Source organism: Podarcis vaucheri (assembly GCF_965113315.1).
Source record: "Podarcis vaucheri genome assembly, chromosome: 14".
Taxonomy (NCBI): Eukaryota; Metazoa; Chordata; class Lepidosauria; order Squamata; family Lacertidae; genus Podarcis; species Podarcis vaucheri.
The window spans coordinates 5349906-5362504 of NC_138752.1; the positions used below are offsets into that span (position 1 = coordinate 5349906).

At 44.5% G+C, this 12599-nt stretch overlaps 1 protein-coding gene across 5 annotated transcripts in view; it reads left to right on the plus strand.

The window, feature by feature from the left end:
* The window catches only part of TLN2 (talin 2), a 187777-nt gene that overhangs the window by 159792 nt on the left and 15386 nt on the right, over positions 1 to 12599 (plus strand). For all 5 annotated transcript variants that reach the window (XM_082197996.1, XM_082197998.1, XM_082197994.1 and 2 more), the window contains exons 44-50: positions 154 to 300; positions 712 to 878; positions 4746 to 4929; positions 6279 to 6404; positions 6790 to 6906; positions 8195 to 8380; positions 9371 to 9478. In XM_082197996.1, coding sequence (XP_082054122.1) covers positions 154 to 300; positions 712 to 878; positions 4746 to 4929; positions 6279 to 6404; positions 6790 to 6906; positions 8195 to 8380; positions 9371 to 9478 — 1035 coding nt within the window. The remainder of the gene's footprint in view (positions 1 to 153; positions 301 to 711; positions 879 to 4745; positions 4930 to 6278; positions 6405 to 6789; positions 6907 to 8194; positions 8381 to 9370; positions 9479 to 12599) is intronic.

Below are 12599 nucleotides of genomic sequence, written 5' to 3' on the forward strand. Positions count from 1 at the left end.
AGGAACAGTTCCATAATAGGGAAATGCATCAAAGTGGTGTGCTAAGGTTTGCCTAACACTGCTGCCTTTACCTCCTTTACAAATAACTTGCAACACTTTCTTTTCCTTTTCCTCCACTCTGTTCCTCTCCACACCAACCACTTGGCTATCCAGATAGGCTTCCAGATCAGAACGCGGGTTCAGGAACTTGGCCACAGCTGCATCTTCCTGGTCCAGAAGGCTGGTGCTCTACAGATATGTCCCACAGATAGCTACACCAAGAGGGAGCTGATAGAGTGTGCTCGGGCGGTCAGCGAGAAGGTGGGTGCCCTCAACGTCAGTGGTGTGAGCTTAGACACCTCCTGGTCCCCAGTGCGTCACTGAGAATAATGTCCTCTTCTAAGACAGGGTTGTAGCAATCCTTGATCAGAAACAGGGTTCAGGGTATCAAGACCCCCTTTTTATAGTGGGTGCTTGGAAGCATCCTCAAATACTTGGAAGGCATCCACAGAGACTTCTAGAAGGGAACCTCCTCAATATTAAGGGCAGGTTGAAATCTCTTGCTATCATGACATCCTGCTGGGTTACACCATAGTGTCGTTTATTTATTGTTATTATGGGTTGTGTCCAGCTATGTCCTAGTGAAAGTGAAGTGAACGGACCTAGGTTAATTGTGTTCATTAATTTCACTGGGTCTGCTCTGAGTAGGATTTTGCTTGTTCCTCTTGACAGGTGTCCTTAGTTCTGTCAGCCCTGCAGGCAGGCAACAAAGGCACCCAGGCGTGCATCACGGCTGCTAGCGCCGTCTCAGGCATCATCGCTGACCTGGACACCACCATCATGTTTGCCACGGCCGGAACACTGAATGCTGAGAACAACGAATCATTTGCAGACCACAGGTCAGTGTGGCCGCAGGATTTCAGATCAGGGGCATGTCCAAAGGGGGCAAGGCTGTCAGAGGCAAAACTGAACCATAGGCTGCAGGAACCCTGGAAGAGTTTTCAGGGAGGATGTAAGGTGCTCTGACATGAAATTAAAAATTGAGTTCAAAAGGGATCCCATCTAGACCAAAACAATGCAGTCAGTGAATGGTAGAAGAACTCAAAGCTTCCTGGTCAGAGTGAGGCCTGTCCACTCTTAACCTCAGCTCAGTCACCCTCCCCATGCATTAGCTCTCAGTTCAGCTGCCCCACTCCCACCCCCACAGCAAATCTGTATTCTGCAAATCTGAAATCTGGTTCAGGCACTGCAGCCTGCCACAAATGCATATATGGAAGTGCAAACGAACCTTCTTCTGAGTAGACCAATGTGTTACCATGGATTTTTGTACATATCAGGGTGGCCAGCCTTTGACTCTTGAGAAGTTGGATTCCCAAGTCCCATCTGCACCAGCCAGCATGATCAAGGATGGCTCTGTGCGGATTGTTTAGGCCTATCCCATTTATCAAATAAGTTGTACAGGTTTTTATTCAGAAGCCTTCCAAACCTGTCTAACCTAAAACTAAAGTGGAACAGATGAAACATCTGCATTTGCCAAGAGAAATGAAGTCTCTCCCAGAGCTCTTATAAACCATTGTCTGTTTCAAGCTCCAAACAGCAGTTCCTTGATGAAAAAGTGCCTCTGGTTTTCAAATTGCTTTCCATTACTTTTACTCCAAAAATAATAATAAATCCATAGTGATTCTGAAAGACACAAAACCGTACTGTGTCTGGGATGAAAAAGTCTCTTTGGGAAGGAGCCCAATAAGCGAATGGCTTGAAAAATCTATTAGGAAAGGCAGTTCTAAAATATTCTCTCTATTTATTTCCCTTCAATGCATAATTCCACTTTAATGAAAGCTTTCGACAGAAAGCCCTGAAGGACATTTGGGGTATTCTGAAACTTCCTCAGCTTTTTGGATCATTCTTAAATTGTACTTTTCAATACAAAAAGACTCAATAAGCTTTGTTGCTGTTTTTGAAAAACATGTTCCAAGCCATTGGTTTCAGAATAATAAACTGATTCTGTTCCAGGCACAAAACAAGATCTGGATAGCAGCAGCATTGTTTTTTGGATAGGATAAATATGGGCTAGAGAAAACTGATGCTAGAGGTATATTTAACCAGTAAAGCGAGGAAGATATTTTAATCTCCTTTTGCCTGTTAGGGTCCGTCCCCCCCATACACATATTTTATCAGTTTTTATACTACTTGGAACACCTGGTGCCTTGGCTGTAAAGAGAACTTGAATTACCACCTGACCCATGAAGTGAGCCTAGTATTTTGTTGCTCTCATGTGGGGGTGTATGGTCCACAGTGCAAAATACAGTCATGCCTCGTGTTGCGTTAGGTTCATGTTGCGTCTTCTCGGCTTGCGAACACAGCAAACCCGGAAGTGTATACCTCTGGCTTTCACCACGTGCGCAGCACTCTAGTTACGGACTTTTCGGGGTGCGAATGGCACCCCAGAACGGATTGAGTCCGTAACTAGAGGTATCACTGTGTACAGTAATAGCATTTTCAAAATGTCAGGAACCTTGGTTTTGACTTTTGAAACATGCCTCTAGCCCTTGTTGTCATGCTGAAATCCCTTAAAATAGTTTGCTTAGTTTCTTCTCATTTTCATCCTACAGAGCATTATAATTCCAGAGAACTGCTTTTAGAATTATTCTCTTGGCAGTTCTGTATCTATTTGGGGGAGAACAGTATGTATATGTCCCTGGCGTCACTACATTTTGCTTCTTGGCTCCCTATATGCAAAATTGCTCACAGGATTTGCACAACTCAATAAACCAGAAAAGCAGTGGTGTTCAGAGCTCATATCATAACAGGGACAGTGTCTTCTTCTTCACAGAACTTAGATGTGTCCTGCTAGTTGGAGTATCTGGTCCATTGGCTAGGACCCCATTTTGCCCTTCACAGCAGTGTCCTGCCTCCCTGCCTGTCTTCCATGAATGTTTGGTGGTGGGTTTTCTACTTTGGCCGTGCTCAGGCACCCATGGAACCTCAGCAAATGGCCAGCCCCTTCTCTTGGAATCGATGAGGGGTGGTCATGCTCTCACTGCTGTCAAAATGCTTCCTGCCCACATCTGCAACTTCAAAGTTCAGGTGAAATCTCTCCCTCTCTTCACATTCACCAGACGGTGGCAGCACACTCACAGCAATGAGTTGAGAAATGGCGGGACCTGATGGTTTTTAATGTTGTGTTACTAGTTCCACCCATTTCCATATCAGAAAGCAGGCCAGAATTCCCCACCCCACCCGCCTGCCAGCTAATCTACATTGATCCTGGAAACTGTTGTTTGAAAGTTACAGCATTTCACTCAAGAACCAGTTTATTATTTTGTGAACCATGAGTTTGTCAGAGACATAAGACTTAGCTTCCTAAGAATCTCAGCACCTTGCTTATTTTAAGAGCATGCTATTAGTGCTTGCAGTTGCAAATATGTGTTTTGAAGTTTGTGAGCAAAGTCTTGGGGGTTGCTATGCATCCTTCCACTGGGTGTTATGGACACAATGGCATAGGAAAAACTTTTTGTTATTGGCAGCCTACAAATGAAGTTAATATGCTAAGGACACAGTAGAGTCTAGTGAATATTGCAGCAGGCAGGACTTTATCATTTTACGTGTAAAACAACACGTAAAACAACTATTGGCTGATGATCAATTGGCTAAGGAGTAAAAAAATAGTCAAACACCAGTAACCCATCTGGCAAACTTAAGGTGCTGCTAGGGCAGCATTTTATTTTCTTTAAAATATTTTAGTGCTGCCTTTCAGAGCAAATGGCCTCCTTCCCAAGGGATTTTTTGCACAAAATATGACATAAGGTATAGACATTTCAATCACATCCTAAGACTTGGCTGGCCAGGAGCATCCTCTGAGGTAACGGAACACTCCTACTAGTCAGTGTGGAAGGCCACACATTTCACTGATCACCCCTTCACCCTCCAGCCCTTTTGCTCCTCGTAAACCTGCTCCAGGGGGTTAGAGAGCCCTCCAGAGCAGCATGAGATGGGCCACAGGGGGAAACGGCAGAAACTTCCCCTGGATCCCAGTTCCTTTATAACATCTGGCTCCATTGTTTTGTTTCCTTACAAAACATATGGTATGTATCGAATGACCATCCACACAGTCCACTTAAAGCCTTCTTATGCCATTTTAACAGCTGTGGCTTCCCAGAAAGAATCCTGGGAACTGTAATTTGGTAAGATTGCTGAGATTTGTTAGGAGACCAGGACCCCTAAGAGACAAGTGTTCCCAGGAACTTGAGGGGGAGCCATGACTGTTGAAGTAGTATAAGAGGGCTTTAAATGGATGGTGCAGATGTGAAGCAATACAGATATTTCCTTGGTCCATGTTAGAGTGTCTCATACCAGATTATTTAGTCAACAAAGAAGAATGGTGGGGCACACCTCCAGATGTTGTTGGGACTCTGCTCCTGTCAACACCTGCATGCCCAAAAGGTCGGGGAGGATGATGGGAGCTGTAGTTCAGCAGCAGCTGATGAGCCAAAGGTTCTCCACACTTTTTACATACAGCACATTCCAGGTTTGGCACAGCCAAAGCTTTTCCCACATTCCATGCACTTAAATGGTCTCCTCCCAAAGGAGAAGTCATTGCAACTTCTATACAAAGCTCAGAAAGCAAATCCATCTGCTCAAACTTTCACTTTGCAACTTTTTGCTTGGAAGGGTTATCTTAAAAGCTCTTGCAGGTCCTCTGCAACAGTGCAGATGAGTACCAATTGAGTCTTCTCCTACCTAACCTCCCTCTTGTCTTTTTCCAGGGAAAATATTCTGAAGACAGCAAAAGCTCTGGTTGAAGACACAAAGCTGTTGGTATCTGGGGCTGCCTCAAGCCAGGAGAAGCTTGCTCAAGCAGCACAGTCATCCGCAAGCACCATCACTCAACTGGCCGAGGTTGTGAAACTGGGAGCCGCCAGCCTGGGATCAGGTGACCCAGAAACACAGGTGAGAGGGTCCAGCGCTGGCAGTTTTCAGCTTCCTGAGATGCTCTGTTTTTGATTCAAGGTGTGTGTGTGTGTGTGTGTGTGTGTGTGTTACCTTCGACCTGGACAGTGGAGGAGAGAGCTGTTGATGGCTCCTAGCCATGATGGCCATGCTTTGCCTCCATAGTTGGAGACAGTAATGCTTCTCAGTACCAGTTTCTGGCTCTTGTTCTTGAATCCTCTTGTGTGTTTCCCACAGGCATCTTCTTGGCCACTGGGAGAACAGGGCGCTGGACTAGATGGGCCACTGGCCTGATCCAGCAGGCTGTTCTTTTGTTCTTATGACAAGGGAACCTTTTTTCTTTAGTATGAGGGCCAAGTATCCTCTTGAGGGGCCACATGCCAGTAGCAGGCAGGGCCAAAGGTGTAAATGGATGAAGCAACAGATGTAGATAGGTAGCCGTGTTGGTCTGCCATAGTCAAAATAAAAAATTCCTTCCAGTAGCACCTTAAAGACCAACTAAGTTAGTTCTTGGTATGAGCTTTCGTGTGCATGCACACTTCTTCAGATACACTGAAACAGAAGTTGCCAGATCCTTCTATATAGTGAGAAGGTGGGGAGGGGTATTACTCAGAAGGGTGGTGGGAATGGGAGATTGGCAGATGGCTGAGATGAGCCTGTTGACGACTCTTAACGACTGCAATAGGTCTTACAGGAAAAGGCAAGGGGTGAGAAGGTGAGAAATGGCTTAGTCATGTATAATGAGATAAGAATCCAATGTCTCTGTTCAGACCAGGTCTCTCCTGGTCTGATGTAGACATCAGTCCAGCCACATAAATGTCAGATGTGACACACACACATACACACTTCCATCATCAGTCCAGGCAAGCAAGAGGCTTTATGGTACTTCAAAGACAAATTTCATCCCTTCAGAAGTGAGGAAAGTGTGAATTAGGGCCAGTGGGAGACATGGCCTGGGAAGAGACCTGAGGCTTAGTGTGAGTAGAACCCCTTTCTATGAATTCAAAGCCACTGTCATATATTGGGACACACCCACTCCAATTCCTGCATATACAGATGATCACCTGGTACCTCCAGCCATAATGGATCTGGCATTAAAACATTTGCTGAGCAGGAAAGCAACATCTTAAGGAGCCTGAAACCATTTTATAACTAGTGTGGATATGAAGTCACCAGCAATTCAGACAGAAGCCAAGGCTTGAGAAGCTTGTGTGAATGCAACAACAGAAGTACCACTTCCAGGTTCATTTGTGTGCATCTTGAGATGTACACTCCGCTTACATTTCACCTCTTCTGAAGCTTGCAAAGTGCCACAGTATCTCAACTTTCTTTTCTTCCCATCCTTCCAGGTTGTGCTGATCAATGCTATTAAGGATGTGGCAAAGGCCTTGTCTGACCTCATAGGCGCAACCAAAGGAGCCGCCAGCAAGCCTGCAGATGACCCATCCATGTACCAGCTCAAGGGAGCAGCAAAGGTAAGAAGTGTGTTGGCTTTCCATTTGCAAGTTCCACACCTGGCCATCTGAGCTCGGTAAGGAGCTCACCTGTTCTCCAAGAACTCTCAAAGGTAGTAGACAAAGGCTCTGAAATTACATCCACACACTCAGTAGGGAGTCACCTATCATTACCACCACGTCTCTTCCTCCTCTGGGGAGTGGCAGGAATCATTCTATGGCCTGTGCCTTCCAAAGGCTGCTTGGAGTGTTCTGGGGTCTGCGCCTGCTTCTCCTGAGTTTTCCCCACTTGTCTATTGAAGCTTAGTTTGATACTGTTGGGATAATTGGCAAAGGCAGGATGGCTGCTTGAGCATTCTGTGATGAGAGCCGGCAGTTGAGCAGTTTCCTTCTCCTGACTTTCCAGGTAATGGTAACAAACGTCACATCACTACTGAAGACTGTGAAAGCTGTAGAAGATGAAGCTACGCGAGGGACAAGAGCGCTTGAGGCTACGATTGAGTACATCAAGCAAGAACTCACGGTAAAGGCTTTGTATAATGATGCTTGCAAAATCTCTAGAAGTAGCAAGCAAACTCTAGGTCCCCGACCCAATGCATTAAAAATAAATAAACTGAGGATTACTGCAGCTATTTTTCAGGTCAGCTCCTATTCTGTCCTCATACAGCACAGTTCGGTTTTTGTAAAATTTGCAGTGCAATGCTGTGCATGTCTACATTATAAAATATGTGCACCCCACCACCAGATTTAGTTCCAGGCAATTTACAAAATTAACATATCAATAACCATTTTTTAAGTAATAAAAACAACCAGCAAATTAAAGCAGTGTTCAGCACAATGTTAAAATGTTTAAACTACAATCCTAGAGCAGTTAATTGGAAGTAAGTCTCATTTAATTCATTGATACTTAACTTCTGAGCAGACATGCATAGGATTATGCTGTAAAATAGTTATGTCTGCGTGTTTTTTGCTGTACTTAATTGCTGTTTTATTGTAACTAAATATGTTTGTATGGCCATTCTCAATTCTAATTGAAAAGGCACCTACTCAGCAAAGGCTGCTTCAGAGGCTGTGATTTTATTTTTATTTTTAAATGAAGTCTGTGAGCAAGTCAACTCTAGCCAGCATTGTCAGTGGTCAGGGATTATGAGAGCTGTAGTCCCTCAGCATCTGGAGTGCCACAGATTTCCCATTCCTGATATAAATCATTATGCAAAGTTGTTGGGGTGGAGGGAGGCATTAGCATTTCATTAAAGAAATACTGTAAATCTGGTTGCTACAGTGTGCAGACTGGCTTCCTTCTGTCCATAGAACTGGAGCCATCATCCTGTGGGTGGCAAGTAGACATAGTAGGCTGTCATTGGTCCATGTCTAATATTACTCTGATTTAGGAGTGGCTTTCTTCAGCCGCTGTACATGAGATTCCAATCTTGGTACCTTATATGCTATCATGTTGGGGTGTAAGTCAGGTATACTGCTGAATGGATGTAGTGTAGGCCCTCTAACATTGGAGGAAGAGAAGACCCGCTTCTGGGAACCAGATTTAAGTGGGAGCAAAGAGAAGGGTGAAATAGACTGGTAATGATGGAAGTGGCTGGTTCCTGTGTCCAAATGGAGGCATGTGTGGTTTTGTCCAAAGAATATCAGGAACATAAACCTCTTCGCTGGGAGATGATTTTGTTTGAGGTTGGGGGGGGGACCAGCTGTTTTCCACTTAAATGCCTTGCTTTTTGACATTTTGGAGGCTGTTTCCATGCCAGAGTTTAACCCTTCCAAACCAAACGTGTTTGGGGCTGGGGGCTTGCTTGTAGGTGTTTCAGTCAAAAGATATTCCTGAAAAGAACTCATCACCTGAAGAATCGATCCGGATGACAAAAGGCATCACCATGGCGACAGCCAAAGCCGTAGCAGCTGGGAACTCATGCCGACAGGAGGACGTGATTGCCACAGCCAACCTGAGCCGCAAAGCTGTAGCTGACATGCTGACAGCTTGCAAGGTACAGACGCATCGCTGAGCTGGGTGGGAGCTTTGCTCTTCTCTTTGAACACCTCTCCCCCAAAAAATCATGGTATTGGTATGTTGGTCTGGGTTGCTTGGGTTTATCTTTCTGGAAAATACCTGAATGAAAGGATGTTGTTCTTGCAAAACAGATTTGTATTTAAATAACCTTTAAATAAGTGAAAATAAGTTTTTGTTGTTTGTTGACCCATTTTGGTTGTTTTTTTACTGCTTTTAAGACTGAAAGTTGAAATGAGGTCATTGGTGAGAGAGATAGAGAGATAGATAGAGATATAACATTATTTTAATTTAGATTTTAATTTTTAATCTTAAATTTAATATTGCAACCAGGGAATTATAATGCTAACACTTTGTTACAGGATTATATTTAAGGATTGCAACAAAGCTTTCCACAGTGTTGTGACACGTTAGTGTGTCGGCTGCAGTGTGTAGCTGTGTCACACGAATGCTCCCCGCGCTCCTCCTGGGGCTGGAAAGGGGTTAGTTTAACCCCGGGTTTGCTAGTAAAACTGAATTACTGCGTTGTGAAATGGTGCATGTCTGAAAAGTGTGTCACCAACATGAAAAGTTTGGAAATCTCTGGATTACAGCAAGATAACGTGTGAAAGGTGCTTTGAATACTCCAAAGTGCTACATAAATACTTAGTAGCAGTATTCTTAAATTATTTTAGTGGATGCTCTCTGCATGTGCCTACCTTGGGAACACTGACAACGTTCCTTTACATTGCTTCAAAAAACGGGGTTCTCTTTTTAATCTACCTGTCTATTGACTGTGCAATCTTATGCATGTCTACCCCAAGACTAGGTGACTATAGCCAGAGCTTTCCCTTTTCAAGTGCTGCTAGGGTGGTTATGTTTTCATATACCAGGTTTTCTTTTTAATTGTGTTGTCTTGTTAAATGAAGAATTTTAACATAGCATCATCACTGCCTTTCTCTTGCCTAAGCATGTTCTTTTGCATCCTTAGCAAGCTTCGTACCACCACGACGTAAGCGAAGATGTCCGGACAAGAGCTCTCCGCTACGGAACAGAGTGCACCCTGGGATACCTGGAACTGCTGGAACATGTTCTCATGGTAAGGGACAAGGGGAAAAAAACCCTCTATACCTCTGCCAAAGGACAGCAAAGGTATGTTGAGGCTAGTTTGTGATGACTGCTGTGGTTAGCATTGTGATTTCCTCAGTTGTTGTGAGAGGCAAAGGACCGGCATCTCTTGGTCAGAGGGTACCACCCTGGAAGGATTGTGTTCTTCCTCATCTTTGTACATTGTGCAGGGGAGCAAGTGGTAGAACATCTGCTCTGCATGCAGAAGGTTCCAGGTCCTCTTCATCTCCAATTAAAATGGATCAGGTGACAGAAAAAGTCTCATATGCTGGGAGCCACTGCCTGTCAGAGCGGGGGGAATGTTCTAAATTTGTTGTTTATTTATAAATTTGATGTATTAATTAACTTTGAAATATTTGTTTGCTGTCTTCCTGAATAAAATTCACTCAAGGTGAATTTTGAAATGCAAATTGAAACAGTAATAAAACAGATAAGTTTCAAAAGCTTCCAGAAGAAATGGCCACAATATGAAAACAAGCAGCACCAAATTACAGCAAATTTTAACAAGGCCATCAGCCAGAAGTCACTCCCAAGAGCACTCTTACAAAGGACACCTCAAACGGTAGAGGTCTTCGGGTGGTTTCTAAAAGCCTGGAGAGTGGTAGCTTTTCTGAGGTCAGCTATCAGTGCGTTCCAGAGTCGTAGGGCCATCCTTACTGCCTCTCTTACTCCCTGTTCCTTACTGACCTAGCTGGGTGGCAGCCAGGGAGGGCCTTCATTCGTCTTAACATTCAGGCAGTTTGATAGGATTGCAGGTAGTCCTTCAAATAACCCAAAGGATTTAAAGGTTAAAACCAGCACTTTAAATGTGGCCACCAATGCAGCTGATGTGATAATGGTGTCACACAGCCCACTACATTTTCTCTACCAGGACTTGAAGGGCTGCATTTTGCACCTGGTAAGATGTCTAGACTGTCTCTAAGTAGTTGAGTGCACTACAGTAGTCAAGACTGAATGTGATGAGAATGGATTACCTCTCCAGATAAGGCTGCAGTTGGCAACACCAGTCCAAGCTGGTAAAATGCAGTTCTAGACATCAGTGATCTGACTCAGAATAAGGGCAATTTCTACATTTCTATGATCCACGGCTGCCCAAAGTTATTTTTGGTGCGTGGGGAAGAAACCTCAAACAGTAGCACCATGTAACAGCTAGTATGGGTGCAAGAAACCTTGTTAAAACAAACCCAGGCATTGTTCAGCAGCAGATGGTTTAGTTTCAGGACTGGCCCACACATTAGGCTCAGTGAGGCAGTCACCTGAGGCAGACTGGGGGCAGCTGGGAGGGGTGGCAGATCCGGGAAGCACAAGAGTGGACCATTCACCGCCTCCTGCATTTGTTGCCCACGCACTGCCTGGGAAGAGCAGGACCCTGCTGCCACCACCGTCTGCTGCTCCTCAGCCTCATTTTTTATCCCCCGCTGCCTTCACTCCACGGCTTCCCCAAGCAACCTCCAGTAGCCTCAGGCAGTGGCAGAGGAGGAGCAGGCAGGGGCAGCAGAGGAGGCACAATTTTCTGGTTTGCCCCAAGTGGCAAAATGTATTGGGCTGGCCCTGATAGACTTGATGAGTTGGCTGTGCCTGACTCCCACACTGCCATTCCCAGTGGCGCCCAGAATCTCCCAACCGAAGTGATCACATTGGCTTATCTCTTAGTAAGGTCACCTCAGCCATTCCCCCTCCCTGAACATTGTGGTCTTCCATTGACATTCTAACTCTGAGCAATACAGGGTGTGGGTTCCAAAAAGCTGCATCTAAGTAATTTGTGAGTCCAATCACGCCAGTGAATTGCCAGAAGCTCCCTCTTGGCCATTAAGCCGTCTGAATAGAAACGTCTACATTGCCCACACAATGATGAGCACAGGCGGACCATGTATTTTGTATTTTGCTTTACATGTATTGTAAAGCTTCTTGTTAAATTGAATTAATGGGCATGTGTTGGAATAGAGATAAAGCAGAAACAAAAGGCACAGTTGTGTTATCACCTGTCGCTAACAAGGCAAACAGTGTGAGAAGAATGAAACCTTTTAAATATCATTACAGGAACCTACTTAGCAGAATCATTTATATTCAGGAGCTTGATTGCTCAAAAGGGATTTGCTAGATATTTTTAAAGCCAGCCTTCAATAATTTCCCTTTCTGCCTCAGCACTGGGACATAACCAAAAACTGATTTGGACCTTAAGGATACGAATGCATTTTATGAGATTGCTGTTGCTCAGTTCGCATATAACTTGGTTGGTTTCACCAAAGTGTGGTTTTCTTTGAATATCCCAACTCAGTACACTAGACTAACCATGGTTCGTTTTCTGGCATCAAATTGTAATGACCTACAAACCATATCTCACTTTAACAATGGCTTGACATTATGTCCAGACCCAGCTTAGCCATGGCTTGTTTCACCACCCCACCCCAGACTCTCACGAGGCTACAGAGGCACAAGGCAAGAACAGTTTGGAAATGAACTAAGCTTTGGAGAAACGAAGCCCAGGTTGTTTGCTTATCTCTGACATAATTTATGGTTTGTTGACAAAACTCTGGTTAGAACGAATCGTGGCTTAGAGTTATGCCATTGAATTATACCTAAGGCCCGGTTAATTATAGGGTGAGAGAAGCATCTTACATTCCAAACTAGCAGTGAGTTCCTTTGCCAGTTTAGGAGGTGAGGGCTGGGCAAGCCTTTGCCCAGAATACCAGGATCCCCAGGTTGTGGGTCTACTCATTCACTCTCAACAACCTTACTTGCTGTTGTATCAAGAGGAGGTTGGACCCCCTTCCTTATGAGGAGAGGTTAAAACATATGGAGCTTTTTTATTTTAGAGGAAAACACAACTAAGTGGATCTTCTTTGATAGAAGCTCCATTTGAAATAATTAGGAACTGTTCCAGGAAGGGTTGCCCTCACTCTGTATTGACACTGAAGTAGCAATGCTTCTATGGACCCTGATTGGCTGGGCTCAAGTACCCAGGAAGGAGGACTTGTTTTGCAAAAGGAAGAGCGATGGTGCCTAAGCAGCTGCTGTTTGGCTAGCAAACAAAGATTGAACATCTACAGACTTCTGGCACAGGACTAAAATGTTAGTCTCCACTCTAATTT